General features: G+C 39.7%; 3 protein-coding genes across 4 annotated transcripts in view; 1 reads left to right on the plus strand and 2 right to left on the minus strand.

Moving 5' to 3' along the window:
* The window catches only part of LOC134793010 (peroxisomal acyl-coenzyme A oxidase 3), a 310,171-nt gene that overhangs the window by 275,956 nt on the left and 10,436 nt on the right, over positions 1–23,779 (minus strand). Inside the window, exons 11-14 of one of the 2 annotated variants that reach the window (XM_063764525.1) lie at positions 20,799–20,953; positions 19,315–19,446; positions 17,378–17,530; positions 16,996–17,128 (exon numbers count right to left, since the gene is read on the minus strand). In XM_063764525.1, coding sequence (XP_063620595.1) covers positions 17,018–17,128; positions 17,378–17,530; positions 19,315–19,446; positions 20,799–20,953 — 551 coding nt within the window. In that variant the 3' untranslated portion in view covers positions 16,996–17,017. Of the gene's footprint in view, positions 1–16,995; positions 17,129–17,377; positions 17,531–19,314; positions 19,447–20,691; positions 20,954–23,779 lie in introns of those variants that run through there. The other variant, XM_063764524.1, reaches the window with a different exon arrangement.
* On the plus strand, positions 252–2,879 carry LOC134793000 (uncharacterized). Its single transcript, XM_063764507.1, has one exon. It carries the CDS (start codon positions 460–462, stop codon positions 1,453–1,455), a length of 996 nt encoding a protein of 331 aa, XP_063620577.1. The 5' UTR covers positions 252–459; the 3' UTR covers positions 1,456–2,879.
* Positions 2,738–13,730, minus strand: LOC134792999 (glutamate receptor ionotropic, delta-2). The gene is made up of 8 exons (XM_063764506.1): positions 13,601–13,730; positions 13,201–13,349; positions 12,229–12,480; positions 10,486–10,615; positions 10,083–10,191; positions 9,770–9,944; positions 8,321–8,457; positions 2,738–3,804 (listed from the first exon to the last, which is right to left on the minus strand). The coding sequence occupies exons 1-8, from the start codon at positions 13,601–13,603 to the stop codon at positions 2,936–2,938; spliced, it is 1,824 nt and encodes a 607-aa protein (XP_063620576.1). The 5' UTR covers positions 13,604–13,730; the 3' UTR covers positions 2,738–2,935.

Raw genomic sequence — 23,779 nt, forward strand, 5'->3', positions numbered from 1 at the left:
GTGGTTGTTAAGCATCATGTCCATGTTTTTTCCCATTATCATTATTCACAAATTCACATTTACAAAATCAATGTGCTCTGTTATAATAATATATACCTTTATTGTACCAGTATATTATTTGTAGAAAGAAATGCACAGTTTTATTCTGTTTGCTTAGGATTCACTTCAGGCGATATTTTTAAATAAATTCCCTAAAAGTGTGCACAGTATGGCAATACTTCTTTGACTGACATGTGCTGACATTCACATTCAAATCGCTGCAGATAGCAAAATACGTTATTTATTTGAAACGAATTTCACTGCCGAGTTTCCCAAAAATCCCACGAAATAATATTTTATCAATAATTATAATCATTATTTACGGTTACTGAATATTCATGTAGTGTTAACTTATGAAATGCTCGCGTGACAAAAGGACATCTTGAAAGCTTCTCACTGTGCTTGCATTGTTATACAAAGATGGAGAACAAGAAACCCGCTGGTGATAATTTCAAAGTGCCAACGTTGCCAGTAGGCCGCCCCCTGCAGTCGAGCACCAAAGCGAACATCCCAGACACGAAGGAATCCACTTCAGCGGGCCTGAAGAGTGCACACGAGAAGAAAAGTTCCTGGGCACTGACAGACTTCGACCTCGGGCGGGCACTGGGCAAAGGTAAATTTGGAAATGTATATCTGGCGCGCGAAAAGGAGTCCCGATACGTGGTGGCGCTGAAAGTGCTGTTCAAGAGCCAGATCCTGGACGCGGACATCGAGCACCAGGTGCGGCGCGAGGTGGAGATCCAGTGCCGGCTGCGGCACCCCAACATCCTGCGCATGTACGGCTACTTCCATGACGAGAAGCGCATCTACCTCATCCTGGAGTACGCCAAGCACGGCGCGCTCTACATGCTGCTCAAGCAGCGCGGCCGCTTCGACGAGAAGACTGCCGCCATCTACATCCGCGACCTCACCAAGGCTCTCATCTACTGCCACGCCAAGAAAGTGATACACCGCGACATCAAACCTGAGAATATACTTATAGGACACAATGGAGAGCTGAAAATAGCTGACTTTGGGTGGTCCGTGCACTCCCCGTCCTCTAGAAGAATGACACTCTGTGGAACGTTGGACTACTTATCACCGGAGATGATTGAAGGGAAGCCCCACAGCTACGCAGTTGACATTTGGAGTCTCGGTGTGTTATGCTATGAGCTACTTGTAGGATTACCTCCATTTGACGCCAAGCACTCAAATCAGACTTATTTGAAAATTAGGTATGTAATAATTAAGTATCCGGAGTATGTGTCTGAAAAGGCAAAGGATCTCATGGGCAACCTGCTGGTGGTGAACCCGGAGAACCGCCTGCCCCTCGCCACTGTGCTGCAGCATCCCTGGATTGTAGAGAATGCCCCGCCGGGGGCGCTGCCACCTGCCTTCAACCCTGACCCTAATGTAAAAGTAGAGAATAAACAATAATTGCAGCTAATGTTAATTATTAGTGGTTGTTTAAATTATGACAGCATTACAAGCTTCTAATTCATTGATTTGAAAATAAGATCATTAATGTAATTTATAGTTCAATGAATGATTCCTCATTGCTGGGGCTGGTTTTCTACTGTGAAAATTAAATTGTTTATCTGCTATTCTTGAATGTACAGTCTTTTGTGATATAGGACAAGTCAAAATACAAACATATATCAGACTTTCTCCTATTTCTTCAATTGTGTATTTATTTCTCAGTGACTGTACTCACTGTAGTCTTAAGGGGTCATCCATTAATTACATCACACGTTTAGGGGGAGGGAGGGGGTCAAGAAAATGTGACATATTGTGACATGGGGGAGGGGGGAGACATAAACTTTGTGACGTCACTTTAACTTCATCAGTAACCGAAAATTTATTTAAATTATTTTATTGTTTTTTTTTTTTTAAATCCTTTTTGACTAATGAATCTAATGATGTAGTAGTGAAGTATTACCTACACCACTACATCACATATAAGTATAGTTTGCACATCAACCTGGCCTCGTCTGATAGTGGCGATGCCAGGACGATGTTGCAACTACCTATGTTGGTAGATTTAATAAATGTCATGTCATTCCTCAGCGCCTCATTACGGACACATTCCATCAACACATGGTGAACATCTTCTATTTTATTGCACTCTTGGCAATTTGGTGAAGCCGCTAGTTTCATCAGGTGCTTGAATTTGTTTGACGGAATGTGCCCGGAACGAAGTCTGAGGAGTATTTTATTGTTGTACTTTTAAATAACAAGTTTTTAAAACGATAATCGTTATTATTCGTTTAATTTTCTTTCCTAAGCAGTTTTGGGTTATAAAATTACTAATATTTATATCGTCAAAAATATTTTGTAAAAATATTAATAATACTTAGGTAGGTACTTACTTATTTCGATTTGGCGATTTCGTAGAAAAAATGTGACGTCACACTAGGGGGGAGGGGTTTGCCAAATGTGACCAAGTGTGACAAGGAGGGGGGGAGGGGTCAAAAAACCTAGAAATTCGTGTGACGTAATTAATGGATGACCCCTAATATGAACACACATTTAGCATATTGTTCATTAAAATATAGGGCTATGTGTAAAATAATAATGCCATTTTATTAGGAATACTGTTTGTAGTTGTTAGTAGCCTAATTTGTATTTTAATGTTATGAAATGTAATTAGATGGTGATTTATCTGTATAATTATGGTATCTATTTTGCTAGGGGTTGGGAAATAATTGTAGTCAATGTCGTCATCCCTGCATTTATTATGTGTAGACATTTGGACTCAAGTTCATTTGGTATGTTCATTCTAAAGACTAATTATGACTGAACTAGATTTAAAGAAATGTTAACTTAAATCATGATCTTATTGTATAGTTTAAATACATAATACATTTAATACAAATAAATAATTTACTTTACTTTTTTACTTTATAAAACGAAGATATTATTTTTTCTTCATATAATAGAGGTCCATAGCATACTTGTCAAAATTAGGATCTTTTTTGACAACGCAATTCCAATATATGAGTTCCCCAAACAGACATATGAAGCTCAAAAAATATCCAATAGCGAGGGCTACGAAAGCTCCATACAGCTTTTTTAAGTTCATGAGAGCTTTTACTTCATTGTCAAATGTGTCCAGCGCTCTGATAGGGTACATGGCGTCATTCAGCCACTTTTCGACCAAGCCTACTTCTACCGTGCGTCGCATGTAAACATCAGCTAGGGGCTTCAACGGGGAATTCTTATGGAAACCTATAGATATCGGTATATTGACCACACAGTCCGTCATTATATGCAACTCTCTATCAGAAGCTAGTTTCATAGTAGTAGTGTTCGTCGAGTTCTGCGTTTCCATGCTCACATTCCAGTTCTTCCTTTTAACGCTTAAATACTTCAAGTAATACTTGTTTTCGTAATACGCGTAGACTCCTTGAGCGACTTTAGCGGCGGCCTCGTCCGGATCGTCTATCGTTTGGAACCTTTCGCCGATCTTCTGTCCGATTTCGTCTAAAGATTCTTCAAAGAAACGCTTGGTTTCCGTGCCCCACCCGCCGCAGGGGAGTTTACTGTCGACGAGCTCCTTCAGGGTGTCGATGGTGACCCGGGGGGCGGGGTTGGCGAGGATGGCGGTCATGCTGGCGCGGTACGACACCACGAGCAGGATGCAGTACAGCCAGTACCAGCCCGTCAGCAGCCGCACGGCCCAGCCCGAGGGCAGCTTGGGCAGCGACACCACTAGCAGCATCCCGTACGTGTACAGGATGCTGTTGATCACTTCGCCGAACAGGTATACGCCGACTGGTTTTGAGTCTGCAAATAATTACAATCAATTTTCTTTGGTGTAATAAAAGCCTCGGACCGAGGTGCTATTTATAGTTCGTTCAGGTCAGGGGTCAGTGACTCGAATATATGTACTTATTTGGTAAAACATCAGAGGAGAGAGAAGACGATCAAACATGTTTTTGTTACCTATCCCTTGAAGGCTTGAACTTATACTCTTTGCGTCGGGGTTAAAAAGTTATTTATTAATCTTTAAATAAAAAAAGTAAAACCAACTTCAAGTCTTCATCAGCAGTTCCACTTTATCAAATGGCACTTTTTAATTGTAAATGCTTAGTTTGTTGATGAAAATTCAAAAATCGCTGTATTTATGCTTATAACATTTGAGGAGTTCCCTCAATCCCTCGTGTTCATCCATCATCAGACTATACCTTGATAAAAATGTTCTTTATAAATCTTACTGGCTTAGTAAACTTAACCAACAGGTTAAATCGAATAAGTGAACTATGCATCGTTAAAGAGTTCAGTTTTGATCATCATCAGTAGTTCCATTTCATTAAATGTGACTTTTTCTGAACGTAAATACTTGCTTTATTGATGAAAACACAAAAATCGCTATATGTATGCCTATAAGATTCGAAGAGTTCCCTGGATTCCTCATGGATCCCATCATCAGAACTGGGATTTGATAAAAAACGGGACCAACTTGGAACTATACAGGGTGGTCCAAACCTTGACGTCCAAAAATTTTTTTAGATTCCTCACGTCGTGGGCTATCAGAATATACCCCATGTATGTTAGCCGATTTTTCGTAGTTTTCGAGTTATGATTTTTTAAACTTTTAACTTTTGTTATGAAATTCCGGGGTTCCCAAAAAAAAATTACCCTTCCATTTTTTTTAGAAAATGGACCAGCCAAAATGTATGAAACAGCCAAATTTTTTTTTCGCGATTTCGGGGTTGCTCCCATAGTAAAAGTTGCTCAGTATAATTCCAAAACCTTCCTGGCAACGGGAATGCAGTTATTTTTTAGCTACCCCGTATGGGAACCCCGGAATTTCATAACAAAACTTTAAGTTGTAGTAGAAGAGCCGGCCGCAAATTTTCTAACCGACTTGATACCACGATGAAATGCACAATGGTTTCCCCTAAAAGTGATGCTAAGACCGAATTCGATAGTCTGCCACGGCGGAACTTGCCGAAAGTACGAAAAAGAAGGCCACTTCCGGTGCGAAAAAAGGGGGCTCATTTAACCCATCTGATACCGAAATAATAGTAATGGCAGCAGTTAGAAATTTACATGTAGACACAGAAAAGCGAAGTCTGCCAGTATTTTTTTTGCCGGAAGTGCTTGGCAGACGCTCTCAAAGGTGGCCACCAGGACCCCTAATTTAACCCATCTGATACCACCATGAAACCAATTCCAGTCGGTAGGTATGAACCCTCATGTCAGGAATATATAAGTCTGCCAAGGCTTTTCCTGCCGAAACACCTTGGCAGACGAGATTATAAGCAAGATGACCATCGGTTACCGTACACTAACCCATCTGATACCGCGATGAAACCAATTCCAGTCGGTAGGTATGAACCCTCATTTCAGGAATATATAAGTCGGCCAGGGCTTTTCCTGCCGAAACACCTTGGCAGACGAGATTATGTTAGCAAGGTGTACACCAGTTACCCTACATCAACCTATCTGATACCACCATGAAACCAATTCCTGTCGGTAGGTATGAACCCCCATTTCAGGAATATGTAAGTCTGCCAGGGCTTTTCCTGCCGAAACACCTTGGCAGACGAGATTATAAGCAAGATGACCATCGGTTACCGTATACTAACCCATCTGATACCACCATGAAACCAATTCCAGTCGGTAGGTATGAACCCTCATTTCAGGAATATATTAGTCTGCCAAGGCCTTTCCTGCCGAAACACCTTGGCAGACGAGATTATGTTAGCAAGATGTACATCAGTTACATGAAACCAATTCCAGTCAGTAGGTATGAACCCGCATTTCAGGAATATATAAGTATGCCAAGGCCTTGGCAGACTTGACTTGGCAGACTGGACTTGTCAAACAAGGTATCAGATGGGTAAGACCTAGCCTTGGCAGACTTATATATTCCTGAAATGCGGGTTCATACCTACTGACTGGAATTGGTTTCATGTAACTGATGTACATCTTGCTAACATAATCTCGTCTGCCAAGGTGTTTCGGCAGGAAAAGCCTTGGCAGACTTATATATTCCTGAAATGAGGGTTCATACCTACCGACTGGAATTGGTTTCATGGTGGTATCAGATGGGTTAATGTACGGTAACCGATAGTCATCTTGCTTATAATCTCGTCTGCCAAGGTGTTTCGGCAGGAAAAGCCTTGGCAGACTTATATATTCCTGAAATGGGGTTCATACCTACCGACAGGAATTGGTTTCATTGTGGTATCAAATGGGTTGATGTAGGGTAACTGATGTACACCTTGCTAACATAATCTCGTCTGCCAAGGTGTTTCGGCAGGAAAAGCCCTGGCAGACTTATATATTCCTGAAATGAGGGTTCATACCTACCGACTGGAATTGGTTTCATCGCGGTATCAGATGGGTTAGTGTACGGTAACCGATGGTCATCTTGCTTATAATCTCGTCTGCCAAGGTGTTTCGGCAGGAAAAACCTTGGCAGACTTATATATTCCTAAAATGGGGGTTCATACCTACCGACTGGAATTGGTTTCATGGTGGTATCAGATGGGTTAGTGTAGGGTAACCGATGGTTACCTTGCTCACATAATCTCGTCTGCCAAGGTGTTTCGGCAGGAAAAGCCTTGGCAGACTTATATATTCCTGACATGAGGGTTCATACCTACCGACTGGAATTGGTTTCATGGTGGTATCAGATGGGTTAAATTAGGGGTCCTGGTGGCCACATTTGAGAGCGTCTGCCAAGCACTTCCGGCAAAAAAAATACTGGCAGACTTCGCTTTTCTGTGTCTACGTAAATATCAACTGCTGCCATTACTATTATTTCGGTATCAGATGGGTTAAATCAGCCCCCTTTTTTCGCACCGGAAGTGGCCTTCTTTTTCGTACTTTCGGCAAGATCCGCCGTGGCAGACTATCGAATTCGGTCTTAGCATCACTTTTATGGGAAACCATTGTGCATTTCATCGTGGTATCAAGTCGGTTAGAAAATTTGCGGCCGGCTCTTCTACTATTGTAAAAATATGGTTGTCTGTAAAGTCGGTTTACGGACGATAATTTTGCGTGATAACGTCATAAGAAAACATTCCCATTCCATTATGTAACGTTACCATGGAGATCTGTCCACAACGTTACCATGGAGATCTGTCCACAACGTGACACTTTTTCGTGCATGCTACCGGTGTTCATCGATTTATAAGACGTTATATCACGTCAAAAATCATAACTCGAAAACTACGAAAAGTCGGCTAACATACATGGGTATATTCTGATAGCCCACGATGTAAGGAATCAAAAAAAAATTTTGGACGTCAAGGTTTGGACCACCTGTACCTTTACTTTCAAACAAAACAATAATTTTCCTAATCGCCAACAAATTGCCCCGCAGTTTGGCGAATCTTTGTATTGTGGTACGCATATTTTATATTTCCATGTTATTTTCAATAAAAAAAGAGTACTTACTAAAAAAGAAAAAGAAAAAATAGGTTCACCAATGACGGAGTTATGAGGTACTTAAGAGCCAACGGGAGTGGTCATTTCTCCATACAAACGTACTCCTCGTTTTCCTCCGTGGTTTTTGAAGCTAGAGCAATGATTTTTTTAACACAGATTAATATTGTCAATATCTGTGTCGGACCGTTTTGCTTTTTATGATATTTTTGTTTTTTAAGGCGCTAGAGCCCTTCAAAAATGGCCAAAATGGCCTAATTGACTATGCCGCAATGAGAGGCGTGGCATTCAAAACGGATATCAATTAGCCAAAAAAGCAAAACGGTCCGACACAGATAATTTCATAATCATTTAGATGTCCAAATTTGGTTACGATTGGTTAAGTTTTGGAGGAGGAAACAGAGGAGTACGAAACCTCGATTTTTGAGATTTTTACGCAGGATTTTTCGCCTTGTCCTTATCGCACTACTTTTAGGTGCCGCTTCCGTTAGCGAGACGGGTATATTTATATTTATAAAATATTTAAAACTCAGCTTCTGTTTCGTCTTACATACATACATACAAAAAAAATACGGTGTAATTGATAACCTCTTCCTTTTATTTGAAGTCGGTTAAAAATGATTAAACAATTAGGTATTATATAGCAAAGTTCATGTTTACCTCTTTCCGAATATCATAACAAGCATAGCGAGTAGGGGTTCAATAAAAATAATCTTGGGCGGTGCAAGGATTTCAAAGCATTCATAAGCGAAAATTAAAAACTTTTCCGAGATGACATTGTGAAAAGGTGATAGCTATTAGGTATAGCTCGTTTGCAAAGACATTGGAATGTGAGAGATTATTAACGTAGGGGCTGTTTGAAATGACGTAATTTATGAATAGCCCCGTAGTGGTAACGTACCCTGATCCTCGTGTTTGTCTGTAATTATCTTGTGCTCGTTTTGGTACTCCAGCAGGTGCATGTAGTAGCGCGCGAGCCCGTGGAAAATGGCGCCCGTCATGAGCAGGACCAGCAGCACAGCCACCCACATGTATAGTCTGCGAAATTACCGTATTTAATAGACAAGCTATAAGAGTTAGGTATCTCTTCTATCTCTCTTATAAAGTTGGACTCTTGAACGAACCATGGGGCTGTCCATAAATTACGTCATCGATTTTTGACGATCTTTGACCCCCCCCCCTAAATCATCCACAAATCATGCTTCGAATGACCCCATTTCCTCCTACGTCATCCGATGTCCAGACCCCCCCCCCCCCTAATTTGAAATTACGTAATTTATGAATAGCCCCAATGGCACCTGACGCACAGCACAGTATAAGTATAGTGACGGTACCTAATGGCTTTTTCACATCACCTAATCAGAAAATGGATTTTTCTTCCCTGCTAGGAGGGATCAAAGTGCCACTTTTCTGTTCAACAACATTTCATTGCCAGTATAAAATATTAATATAATTAACTATGAACATCGTATGTATATACAGCCTGGCAAAAAAGAGTAGAAATTAAAAAGTAGCAACATCGTAGTGTCGTCGTGATTGTGTCTTGGCTTAAAGGTCTCGTAACCAGGCCATAAAAAAAAGTTATTGTGTCAACACTGAGATTTTTTTATTTTCCTCATAGTTGATGTGAAAAGCAGTATGTATCACACGGTATCAAAATTATTTCGTCTTGGGCGTTAACACTTGAATCCCTCATTACGCTCAGGATTCAATGTACGCCATTGACAAAAATATATCATTTTAATCCCTTGTAACACAAACTACTATTACAATGCGCATTGCTATAAATTCTTACTCAATGGATATAGGGCGTCAAATTATGAATTTCCAGCAAATTAATTTGGAGATGCTGGTTTTAATGGTGCGGTTTCTGCGCAGGAATGAAAGGGGTTTTCCATTAATGACGTCACACCGGTCACGTTTAGGGAGAGGTAGGAGGTCACGACAATGTGACAAGTGGGAGGGGGGAGTCATAAACTTTGTAAAGTCACTTTAACTTCACCTGTAGCTGACAGTTATTTTTTTTATATTAGGTATAATTTGCGCTGTAGGTACGTTGTGCTATAGATAATATGTTGGGTTGCCAAATGTGACCAGGTGTCACAAGGAGGGGGGAGGAAAATCTTAAAATCGTGTGACGTTGGATGAGAATTAAAGGTGTAGTCAATACCTACTGTGAGATATGTCAAAAGAAAGCACGTGAAAATCAGAGCTACAGGGGTACGGAATGAATGGGACAAGCGAATGTAGATAGTTTCTAAGCTGCACTCTCACTCTGTCGGAGAGCCTCTGGAGGAAGGAAGCATTGTGGTGTAGCTACATGGGATACTGAGGTCCACCGGTCACTCACTTGAAGGGCAAGATGAGTGTCTTCCAGGAGTTGTCGGTGAGCGCCTCCGGCGTGAGGAACGTGAAGCATTGTGCCGTGTATGGGATGCTGAGGTCCATGAGCTCGAGGTGGTAGGGCGTGTACTGCAGGTTGCCCAGCGCCGCGTCCGCGCCGCTCACCATCTCGCCGATCAGGCCTCAGAGAAATAAGAGGCAATCATTAAGGATTCGTAAAGCTTCTCTTAGGCTAAATAAGTAGGGATAGCGGTAGCGGCAGGCTGTTCGTTAACTAGCGAGGATTCCGTAGGTACCTATACACCCGTTTAAGAAGTTACCTGAGAATGAGCCATTAGCTTGCTTCTGTCCCCACTTGTGATACTCAGCGTTCACCGACTGGTATAGATTAGGCTTGAAATTCATCTTCTCCGCCAATGTGTTCAGGATCTGTGGAAACATGCGAGTGCAAAAGTACCTATTCCCAGTTTTGCACCGTAGTCGAAAACACAAAAATAATAGGAAAGTTAACTACCCGGGCCCGGATAGGTAATAGAATCCATCTAAGCGAACTCTGGGTTATTGACAAAATATAGAACGCTACTCAATTTTTTAAAGGAATTTGTCGAGTTGTTGGTGGAAAATGGAAATTCCTGTCTTTTCCGCCTCGTGTATAGCGGCGGTCACGTGGGAATGGGAATAACATCGCTTGCCAAGTCGGTGTATTATCACTTGATACCTTACTTCAATCTCGACGCCTCCAATCTTATTGGTGTCGTTGTTCTTCACGACGACCACGGAGGGCACGTGGTCCAGGTACACCACGTTCAGCACCTCCGCGTTCAGATTCCTAGTCTTGTCTGCAAACAAGGGCCTGCAATATTAATGAAGTCATCATCAGTATTCATGAATTAAGACCCCTTACTGGGCCTACTAGTTTCAGGCGCGGATCCAGGATATCGTTCAGCGTTTTTAATTCCCAAATATCCAAAAAAAAATTGATCCTGAGACTAGCTGATGTGTGATAACAGGAGGTAGATATCGTAAACCGGGAATTTTATCTCCTGGTAAGGAAGTTTTTATGAAGACACCCCGAAATGCTCGTTAATTTTTTTTTATAAAATACAGGGGTATAGGGCTTGCATTCCGGAATTCCGGAATCTCGGACAAATTTTCCGATATTACAATTCCGGAATTGATACCACTGAATATCGAAAATTCCGGAATTGGATTTAAGTACTTTTTTTATGTTTTAATACGTTTATTATTGAAAATTGTTAAGAAACTACACTATACTGTTGTTTTTGTCGTTATTACGTGTCTCTTAGTCATTTAATGAACTATAGTATATATTTTTACTTACAGTGGGACAATATGGGCTCACAATAATACAAAAAAAAATAAAGCAATGGGATTTCTGCCCTGCTTATTCGATGTGCAGTGCTTGCATGAAAATCATCATTTAAATAAAGAACTTATTCAAAGAGAACAACATAAACAATTGCATGACTTTTCAACTGCGATTACTGCGTATGTTGTTAGCACGGCAGATTTACTTGCTTAGAATAGTCTGAATCCTACATAGCGAATTTTTAGAATTGAAATTTAAAAATATTTGGCCTATTTATCGTCGATTCAGAGAGAAAGAGGTTTTCTCTATCAACGATTTCACATGCCGTAGAAGCACATAATATATGATATTCTGAATTATAATTAGGAACTAGGAAGAAAAAAGGCAAACTTAGACCTTCAACTTCTTAAACAAAAACAACACCATTACCTACTAGGTTAGGAAGAGCAGGAAGCTGTTAAATTTAACTATTTTATAAAATTATGCATCGAATTGTTTGCTAGCAACTATGGTTTCCAAATAAATACCCCGTATCGTAGAAGTGAATAAAAGTAACCAAGTATTCTTTAATAAGGTGGTAACGGTAAAATAAGAGGTGAATAAAAAATGTACTTCAAATTAAATTTATCTTAAACAATACTAACTTTAATAAACGTAAAGTTCAGAATTTCACAACTCTAGATGGTTTTTACAAAAAAATCTCATAAAATGATGATAAACCCTAATTCCGGAACCAGTTCCGGAATTCCGGAATTGGAATCCAATATCGGAAATCAGTTCCGGAATTGGAAACCACCCGATATTGCAAGGGTATTCTTAAAAAAATTGTCATAGCCCCGCAAAACTCAACAATGAGTTTGACTGTAGGGGGGGGGGGGGTCATCAGTCTTTAGTTATGTAACTTAGTAATACTACAATACGTATATTATGGTAGTGTTTTAAAAAAAAACATGCTAAAACATAGGCTTATTATTTTCACGTCTTAGGGCTTCAGGCAAACTATTAAATAAGTATGGAATTCATTTCCTCTAAAGGGTTCTATCCCCGTAGTAGTCATATTAATTCTAGGAACGGATAGTTTGTCGTTAATGGATAGTTACTTTGTTTAGTACACCAATAGTCTTTTGGTTACCAACCTGTTGTAGTGAAACCTCCCATTCCTCCAAATATCCACCCTCCTGGACACAAAGACGGCCTTGATCGGGTTGGGGAAGGGCACGGTGGAGAGGTCGAACCAGGCCTTGCTCTTGCTGAAGCCGAGCACCTTCTTGTGGTAGCGCAGGAACAGCACGTTGACAATACGCTTCCACAGGTAGTGCAGCTCGCTGTGGAACAGCCGGAAGTCGTGCAGCATGATGTACTTGGCGCGCGTGTCCAGGATGCGGTGCCTGCGATATACAGGACAATCAAGATTAATCTTGAACATCGGGGTGAAACCCCGAATAATTCTCTAGATCGTTATTATAACACACAGGTTACTTACTTCAGACAGCATATTTATTTTATCTTCGTGCTCAGTTAAGTTACGTTACGCAGCCGATCCACCCGCTTTGCGAAAAATTGCTCGAACCATTAGACAGTAATAGGTACCTAACATATGCTACTTAATCTAAGTATGTGTCGGTGGCCGATCGTAAGATCAGGCATATCGTGAAATTCCTAGGCATATCGTGAAACGTGAAAATCTTTGACTCCTTCCCTGAGTCGACGGAGCCCCGCTACGCGGGGCTCCTATTTGTGGGCAGTTTGCCCTTCGGGCATCTGAAGCAACCTAACGAACCTATCCTACCTATCTATTGAGTTAATGTGACTATCGTCAAAACATTACACAGGAACATTACGATCTGCCTGATCGTACGATCGGCCTACGACATATGCATTAGACTACTAATGCCTGACAATTACTACTCTTGCCCAACTTACACAGTACAACAACTGTAGACGCCATGCAGTTTAATTAAAACCAAAATATTACTTTGCTAATCCGCGAAAAGAACGTGCTAGTCGATCAGTGCTAACCCGTTATACTTACTCGCGTAAGTGGTTGGATTGTTGCAACTTGACTAGTTCTCGGAGAGGCAAATAACAGACTCGAAAAGCCCTCGTACCTGTCCCCGAACCGCAACAGCCTCGCAGCTTGCAGCCCGTTGGCCAGCAGAACGACGTACACGTTGCAGCCGTCCTTGCGCGCCCGCCGCAGCGACTCCAGCGTGTCGAAGTTCGGCGACAGCAGGTCCTCGTACTCTTCCACCACTATCTACAACACGACGGCACCCGCGAGGTTACACGTATATTAGGGAAAATTATGAAAGAGATCAAAGTACAATAAACCTATCAGAGAACTTTCACGAGGTGAGGTTCTAGGTACGTCTAGAATGAGTCACGTTTTCACGATAGTAAATAGACATTTAGTAACCATAAAACAATTACTTCCAGTTAGTTTCCTAGGGTTTCTAAAATTCCCTGGTTTATAAGCTGCAATCCGGCTGGCAGATTTGTACACCTCACCATGACGACGGGCAGCGTGGCGGCGCGGCGCCACAGCGAGCCCGCCCACACGCCGAGGTGCGCGGCGTCGCACACGACGGCGACGCACGTGACGTCACGCGCCACGCCGTCCAGCAGCTCGATGAGCACCCGCTCCAGCTCCCCGCTCTCGTCCACGCCTCTTATTATGGGGGAGAGCGCTGCGTGCGCACTAGAACATAAACATCCATTTAGAGTAGGTATACAGGGTGAATAGGGTGATCAATCCAAATGGGTCAGTATGGAGAAGTCAGAAACTATAAGAGATAGCGAAATCTGTTCTTAGGAACCATGGCGTCGATTTTAGATTTAAAAATAATGGCATTCAATTTTTTTTTAATCTATCATACATAACCGGGATTCGAACCTGGTCAATATTCTTTATGTGTAATCGCGTGTAGTATTTGTTTGTATGGCGACTTTTAAACGATGCGTGATAGGTGGGGGGTGCTCGACCAAATATCATAGAGGGCCCCTAGACAAAACAAACTACATTAAAAAAATTCACAATGGCCAATTTCTTTTTTTTAAGTTGGTCCGAGCGCGCTGAGATTTGGCATGCGGCGAGCCTGGGGGCCCAAGATTTCCATGACAAAAAAATTTTTTGGAAAAATCCAAAATGGCGGTGGACACGGGCAAACTCAAATTTCCAAGTAGGTTAAGCGAGCCCGAAGGGCGAGCTTCAGGCCGCTCCACCCCGACTCCCAAAACGCGACTCCCAATAGGAAAAGTGTTGGGTAGTGTTAAAGCTCCAACTTCCCCCTCTCGTGTGACGCTTCGGGCCTTCGGCCTTCGCAAGCCTTGGCGCTTCGCCGTCGGGCATTCGGCCCGCCGGCTTCGCTCATCAAGACAGTTGACTTGGTAGAACGCTTGGGAGCACCGCATTCACGCTGCTCGGCCTTCGGCCTCGCGTTTTGGGAGTCGGGGTGGAGGCTCCGGGCCTTCGGCCTTCCGCCGAAGTCGGCCTTCGGCCTCCCGGCCTGAAGCTTCCGACCTTCGGGCTCGCTTAACCTACTTGGAAATTTGACTATGCCCGTGTCCGCCGCCATTTTGGATTTTTCCAAAAAAATTTTTTGACATGGTAATCTTGGGCCCCCAGGCTCGCCGCATGCCGAAACTCAGCGCGCTCGACCCAACTTGAAAAAATTAAAAAAAAAGTCGGCCATTTTGATTTTTTTTTAATGTAGTTTGTTTTGTCTCGGGGCCCTCTATGATATTTGGTCGAGCACCCCCCACCTATCACGCATCGTTTAAAAGTTGCCATACAAACAAATACTACTCGCGATTACATAAAGAATATTGACCAATGACCAGGTTCGAATCTCGGTTATGTCTGATAGATTAAAAAAAAAATTAATGCCATTATTCTTAAATCTAAAATCGAAGCCATGGTTCCTAAGAACAGATTTCGCTATCTCTCATAGTTTCTCACTTCTCCATACTGATCCATTTGGATTGATCACCCTGTATAACACGGATTGCGGGTCAGCTTATGTCCTTTATGAAATTTGCTTGAATAACAAATATTTTCTTTTTAAACATGGAGTTCAATTTGTTAGGCGACACTCTTTACTCATAATTTTTAGACCTTGTCTCGCTTCATCGAAATTAAGTAGACGGTTAAGGTGTTTATAATGCAGAGTACTCTCTAAATATTTTGAATTATCACTGCAATACTTGCCTTGAAATTACGATGAGCCCAAAAAGCACACATTTCAACATATCTCCACCAGAAAAACGACTAGACTAGACTTCTTCAGTAACAGAAATTCGGTAAAAAAACGAGTACCCACCTATACCTTACCCTCAGCCTACGCTCTCGTCGGTCGGTGATTGACAGCGAGCGCTCATTCCGTATGCACGTCCAATTACAAACTTCGAGAGGCGGACGACTTACAAATTAGTTCCATACATTTATAATGAGACCGTATTGCCCTCTAGACTAGATATAAGTCTACAGGAAATAATTTAATGAAATAAAATGTAACCCTTGTATAAAAACATTTATTAGGTAACCATAACCGTGTATAATTGTAGGTAGATCTTGGTAGATTAATTAGTAACAAAAATATATTCCGATTGTAAAATTATTACTTATACATACTTATTATAACTAAGTATAAACTAAAGTACTTAACAAAGAAAATATTGAACATCATTCTGAATATTTTAAAAGCAACTGTTTTTTTAATAACAAATAAAAATAGTAGGTATATTTAAGTATTGAACAGAATCAGTAAAATGAGTAATTTAAGGCGCCACTGTCGTATTCCCAATATTAACGTCTGTCCCCGCAGGCCCGCACCACGTGGCCGAGGCGGGGACAGATAGGAATACAACAGGTATTTTATTACTTCTAGCTTTTTATTATTCTTTCGTTTTAACATAAAATATATATGGAATGCATCATACATCGTTTGTCGGTAGCTAATGTGATAATCATTACATATATTGGACTTAAAATCTAAAAAAAATCAAATCAAATCAAAATTATTTATTCAATCAAGAGTAAATTACAGATAACATTATTGTATTAAGTACCTCTTTTTAAGTAAATTATTACCTGTGTTAAGAGGTACTGCTCTTCTCTTATTTTAACAATCACTCTTAATTTTATTATAATAAAATATAATGAAATACAAACTATAACAAAACATATTCTCCTGAAATACTTAATATATAAAACATGAGTTCGGTGTATCTATGATCTATGTATGATGTATGTTCTTTCCTTTTCGTATTTATGTGCATTGGATGTATGTATATAAGTAAATTTATTCAATTTCAGCAATGTTTAGTAATATGTTTTCTATATTATGGTATGTTTTCGACTTAATCCAGTCCATTATATATTTTTTGCATTCATAATAAGGTAAATGGTAAATGTTTATTTGTTTATTGATGAAGTTATACAATTTAGCAGATCTAGTGGTGAATTGTCTACTCGCAAAGGTAGTGTTAATAGACGTGGTTGGTAAAATATTATCTTTTCTTCTTCTATTTTGTACAATGGATTCAAAATGCAAAGATTTGTGCCGTCTTAAAGTGGTAAAAAGAATGTATAGTTTTCTAACAGATAAAACGTCGGATAGCTTATACAGGTCTATGGTAGGGTATCTAAAAGGCTTGAAATGAATTACTTTTAATAGAGATCTTTGAGCTCTTTCAAGTTCTAGAAATTTCATTTTTGTGGCGCCTCCCCAAACTGGTATACTTAGAAGGTAAAGATTGTTCAATAGAAGAAAGGTTTCTAATGGAATATTTTTATTCATTTAAAAGGGCTATTACAATTGTTGTACATATATTTTTATCAAGTCAGAGTCAAATAAATAACTTATAAATTGTGATGTCTCCTTGTATTTTATGGACTATACCAGCTGTGTTTGTGTGTGTGTGTGTCTAGAGCTTGGCGGGGACGTAGGTGTCCCAGTGCACGACGTCGCGCCACCACTGCGGCCGCACCAGGGCTCCGGGGTACGTGAGGATGCCGTCCTGGATGTGCTTGTACACCTGCCGACAGATGGCAGGCTTTAATGCCGAACTTAGCCAACAATAGCGCAATTATATACTTGAGTTAGTATATGGAAAGGAATCATCTCTATAATTTGCCTCTTACGGAAGTTACGGTCGGATATAGTTTCATATCTGTGGACGCCGCGAAGGACACCGGGGACAAGTCGGAAAAGGTTCCCATCTGCCTTTAGGGGACAGCTATGTTGATTTAATGGTTACAAAAAATTGGTACAACATGGTACGTACCTCGCCGTCGGCGTATCCGAGCACAGAGTTGAGGCACCAATCCGGCGGCGCGAGCGTGTCGGCTAGAGACACGGCTTCAGACGACAGCTCCGCGCACAGTGACAGGATTCCCTCCCGCAGAAGCAAGCCTTGATTCGCGGAGAAGAACCCACCCTACAAATAATACAACGAAAACTAATGTTACCATCTAAAGATAAATTCGATTCGGGCTATGACAGTCTGTTTTTATAACAGTGCCATTATATGACACCTATGTCCAACCCGGCCGTTATTTTAGTGCAAAGTTTATGCAAAAGCACAGGATGATTCGGTAATAAATTAACTAATACGACACAGCCATTTTAGTATTTCTACATACTATTTGAGATATGAAACACAGCTGAGTTACCGAAAGTCCCGAAACACATTTAAATGTAGTATATGTATGTGTGTAGTGTATGTATGTTTCCTTTACTTTTCTGGTTCGAATTATTATCTATATAGGTATCTATTTATAGTATATGTTGAGTATTTATTTATTTTTATTTATATGAATATATATATATATATATATATATTCATATATATATATATATATATATATATATATATATATATATATATATATATGTAAGGCCTGACAACAGTTTATTTAACCCTGATAGATAGTGTCGCTGCAAACAGCTTACGTATGGCAATACGTCATGTATAATCGGGGTAGTGGGCATTGGCTTCATGTTGATAGGTACTCGTATAATGTCAAAACATTGCTTACAGAAAATTCGGTTCTTTCAATTTACCTATTCGTCAAAATCGGATTCTAAATATTCAATATTTATAATATATATTCTTCGTTTTCTGACTTTGACGAAGTCTGATTTTCATCAGATGTTGTGTCGCTTTCAGGACCACCAACCTCGATTATAAAACGTTCAGTCTCCAATTCGATTATAGGATTTTTATCATCGATCTACATAAACCTTAAATGAAATATTAAAGTTTAAACCAGTTCAACAAAACCGCACTATAAAATGTCAATACCGGTCATGTCAACAACCAACTTTAAAACATTGTTTATTGGAATGCTATGTAATCCTTCGTCTTTTTTAAGCTGTAAGTATTTGATTGCATTCACTACAATTTTTTTCGCATCTTTGGTAATATTTTTGGCATTTTTGTAATAAAACCGTTTATATTTGAATATATTCGTAGATATTTTCCGTTTTTTTACATCGGTGACATTCGGTGACATCCAACGTTCGTTGTCAAAGAGTACTTGTTGCCAGTAAAAGAAATTAGTACCATTGAAAATCCGCAACATGGCGAGGGTCAAATAAACTGTTGTCAGGCTTTATATGTATTCTTGTATTGTTATATTTCTATTTATGTATATTTGGAGTAATGTGTATTCAAAACTTGCATTTCTTTTATTTTAGGGATTGTACGCTTTTGTTTGTCATTCATCGTTACTTCTGTCCTACTCATTTCCTCAAAGGTTGACTGGAAGAGATCCCATTCAGGGATAAGTTCGCCTTTGTTGTATTTAATTGACTCTGTAACTGTGTTTCTCGTGTTTTTATTTATATGTACAATAAAGTAAATACATACATACATACATATGTAGAGCCTGACCAGTAATATATGATAATTGTCAAGAGGGCGCTGTTCTTCTCATGAATATTAGGGTGACAGTTCAGTATAGCAGGAAAAACAATTCCAGTGTAATTCCGCAACACATGATGTGGCGCGTGATCATATATTCCTGGTCAAGCTTTAAGTAAACATTATTTAGTGGATTTTATTCAAAACTCTTTAGCGCAACATTTTTTGCATTTTCGTTGTTTATTAACAGATTTATATAAAATAGAAATATATATTTATAGTAACAACTAAAACTCATTTGTCCGAATAAAATAAATACAAAAAAAATGTTGTTCGTGTTCTTATTAGGAACTTACAATGTATAAAGTGGCCATGTGCCTCTCGAGCATGAAGGCGCCGTACAACGCCACCAGTTTCAGCAGCACGGCCTTACACGCCGCATCTTCGAACGCGAGCGCCGTTTGGTAAAAGTGATTCAAGATGAAATGCTGAAAATAACGACGATACTAAATAACAGTAGCTTAAATTAATTACTCATTCATAGTAACAACATCAACCATCTGCGGTCGCCAAGGACAAGCGGGAATAGTGCCCTTAACATTTGTGAGACATTTGTCCCGTCTGACACGCCTGGCTCACGTCACAAATGGAAACCAAACTATGCCGACCTGTCCCCAGCGAGCCCAAATAAGAATACAACGATAGAAGGTGTATTCTCATTTGTCCCCGCTGGGCACAGATCGGAATGGATGCACTCATATGAATAATTCTCATCTATCCCTGCTTCATTTACAAACTATCCAATTTATGGCGGCGGTCACATGGGGCGTTCACAGATCGCTGGCCCAATATTATTTTCAAGATTGAAATTCGACTTAATGTCACTATGACAATGTTCAAATTTCAGTTCGATAAAAGTGAATCATAGAACCCTGTAATATTGGGCCAGCGAGATGTCACATAATATGATATCCCCATTACCTCGACAAATCGAAAGGTGTCGGTGCCATATGCCAATCACAAGTATCACAACAACAGATATTTATTTAATACTGTTTGCATCTAATATTATGTGAGTGAGAGTACTATCTAGTTAAACTGGTCGCAAAGCTTAAAATATAAATGAAACCGTCGAATTCTTTGTCCGTACCTCCCCGTAGACCACTGACAATGTGACGGCGGTGTAGGACCGCGAGTCGTTCCTCACTTGGTAGCTGCTCTTGCCCTGACCCTTGAGTCGTGACACCTTCTCTATGTACGTACCTCCCCGTAGACCACTGACAATGTAACGGCGGTGTAGCTGTAGGACTGCGAGTCGTTCCTCACTTGGTAGCTGCTCTTGCCCTGACCCTTGAGTCGTGACACCTTCTCTATGTACGTACCTCCCCGTAGACCACTGACAATGTGACAGCGATGTAGGACCGCGAGTCGTTCCTCACTTGGTAGCTGCTCTTGCCCTGACCCTTGAGTCGTGACACCTTCTCTATGTACGTACCTCCCCGTAGACCACTGACAATGTGACGGCGGTGTAGGACTGCGAGTCGTTCCTCACTTGGTAGCTGCTGTTGCCCTGACCCTTGAGTCGTGACACCTTCTCTATGTACGTACCTCCCCGTAGACCACTGACAATGTAACGGCGGTGTAGCTGTAGGACTGCGAGTCGTTCCTCACTTGGTAGCTGCTCTTGCCCTGACCCTTGAGTCGTGACACCTTCTCTATGTACGTACCTCCCCGTAGACCACTGACAATGTGACAGCGATGTAGGACCGCGAGTCGTTCCTCACTTGGTAGCTGCTCTTGCCCTGACCCTTGAGTCGTGACACCTTCTCTATGTACGTACCTCCCCGTAGACCACTGACAATGTGACGGCGGTGTAGGACTGCGAGTCGTTCCTCACTTGGTAGCTGCTGTTGCCCTGACCCTTGAGTCGTGACACCTTCTCCGCGGTCAGCTTCAGCATGTACGTCGTCAGCCACGCGTACATGTGCACCACGTCTGAACACAAATATAAACACTATTTAATAATAGGCATGACACTTAACCAAATTATTTCTCATTGCCACCGATGTCGCTGTCAATATACTGACAAAGCTCTTTTTGAAGTGAAAACTTCTTTAGCGGCGCTGAGCACTTTTTGAGGTGGGGTAAAAATGATGAACTCGTAACGTAACGTAACGCTGACGTCATGTGTCACGGACAATGTTATTTACCAAAGAACTTTAGTCATAACGTATCATAATAAGGTCAATTATTTAAAACTGGACTTTTATATTAAGCAATAAAACTCAATGTTCTTATCTTGAACGGGTTAAAATACGAGGATCTCACAGTTACATTCTAACTTTATATCACTCAAATATAATTCAATAAAGCTACATCTTGATGAAATCGCTAATAAAAGTGAACTCTAGTACTGGTGAATAAAACTCAAAATATCATGACCAAATATATTTAGATGCGAGGTCTGCAAGGTAACTTTACAATTTCTGTTCGAATTTTAAACAATTAATTTTCACTTCAAAAATAGTTAATTGTCATTGTCAATAAAATTGATTGTAATGTCACCTGTCGACAATGTCAGTGTCACGTGTTTCTATAAATAATATCGTCTGGAATGGAAAATTCGTTCATTTTGAATCCCTAAATCATTAATTTTAAAATACCTACGCTATAAATTTGTGAAAGCTGATTCCAGAAATCTGCCTAAGTTATATAATATAACTTAGTTTTATTGGAGTATGTATCCATATAGCATCCAACTCCAACCATAACTTGCCTGAAATCAGGGGAGCAAAAATACAAATGTAAGTTACCTACATCATATATATTTTAACTGATTCGATTTGTAAGAAGATTAGATTCATAAAATCGTTACAAGCGTCCATTGCTAAAGGTAGCTTAGCACCCAGTGAGTACTTTCTCCCGCTTGTCACCATTGTTTGGATATTGTACTATACTACTATATTAGGAACATGCCAATTATGCTAATTATATCCTATTATTTCAGGTCATCGAAATTCAGCCCAGGAGAAGGTCAAACTAAGGTCATAAGGATATTTGTTGAAATATCTTCAATCCTCAATTATTATATCGCAGCAAATGTCGGAAATCGTTTAAAAACCTTATATATTAATGCTTTTCGAAATAGAACATTTAAAAAAATGAACAATCCTAATTATACATAGTGAAATAATATTATGCCATATTATGGTAAAATAAGGAATGAGACTGAAAACTTTGTATACAACCCATTGTACCCTTATTTATGCAAAAAACAACGGGTTGCACTCCGGGAGTGCCGACATAAGTGAAAACTCAATGACTAGTCCAAAATGTCTGCAGCACTCAAATCAAAATCAAAAATGTTTATTTGCATAAATAAGGGTACAATGGATTGTATACAAAGTTTTCAGTCTCATTCCTTATTTTACCATAATATGGCATAATATTATTTCACTATGTATAATTAGGATTGTTCATTTTTTTAAATGTTCTATTTCGAAAAAAAAAAAAAAAAAAAAAATTAAATCTATTTATTTCCCAAAAAGTACTTAAATCTACATACATATGTGTGCAAAATCTCTAGTATGAGATTATGTGCGCGGTCACTAAACTCGCGTTAATATATAAGGCATTAATATATAAGGTTTTTAAACGATTTCCGACATTTGCTGCGATATAATAATTGAGGATTGAAGATATTTCAACAAATATCCTTATGACCTTAGTTTGACCTTCTCCTGGGCTGAATTTCGATGACCTGAAATAATAGGATATAATTAGCATAATTGGCATGTTCCTAATATAGTAGTATAGTACAATATCCAAACAATGGTGACAAGCGGGAGAAAGTACTCACTGGGTGCTAAGCTACCTTTAGCAATGGACGCTTGTAACGATTTTATGAATCTAATCTTCTTACAAATCGAATCAGTTAAAATATATATGATGTAGGTAACTTACATTTGTATTTTTGCTCCCCTGATTTCAGGCAAGTTATGGTTGGAGTTGGATGCTATATGGATACATACTCCAATAAAACTAAGTTATATTATATAACTTAGGCAGATTTCTGGAATCAGCTTTCACAAATTTATAGCGTAGGTATTTTAAAATTAATGATTTAGGGATTTAAAATAAACTAATTTTCCATTCCAGACGATATTATTTATAGAAACACGTGACACTGACATTGTCGACAGGTGACATTACAATCAATTTTATTGACAATGACAACTATTTTTGAAGTGATAATTAATTGTTTAAAATTCGAACAGAAATTGTAAAGTTACCTTGCAGACCTCGCATCTAAATATATTTGGTCATGATATTTTGAGTTTTATTCACCAGTACTAGAGTTCACTTTTATTAGCGATTTCATCAAGATGTAGCTTTATTGAATTATATTTGAGTGATATAAAGTTAGAATGTAACTGTGAGATCCTCGTATTTCAACCCGTTCAAGATTGACATTGAGTTTTATTGCTTAATATAAAAGTCCAGTTTTAAATAATTGACCTTATTATGATACGTTATGACTAAAGTTCTTTGGTGAATAACATTGTCCGTGACGCATTACGTCAGCGTTACGTTACGTTACGAGTTTATCATTTTTACCCCACCTCAAAAAGCGCTCAGCGCCGCTAAAGAAGTTTTCACTTCAATAAATATTTTTGATTTTGATTTGAGTGCTGCAGACATTTTGGACTAGTCATTGAGTTTGCACTTCTGTCGGCACTCCCAGAGTGCAACCCGTTGTTTTTTTATTACCAACTAAACCTGGTAAGACGGTTTACTCGCTGATTCGACAACTTCTGTTGT

This window comes from Cydia splendana, chromosome 8 (assembly GCF_910591565.1).
Source record: "Cydia splendana chromosome 8, ilCydSple1.2, whole genome shotgun sequence".
Lineage (NCBI taxonomy): Eukaryota > Metazoa > Arthropoda > Insecta > Lepidoptera > Tortricidae > Cydia > Cydia splendana.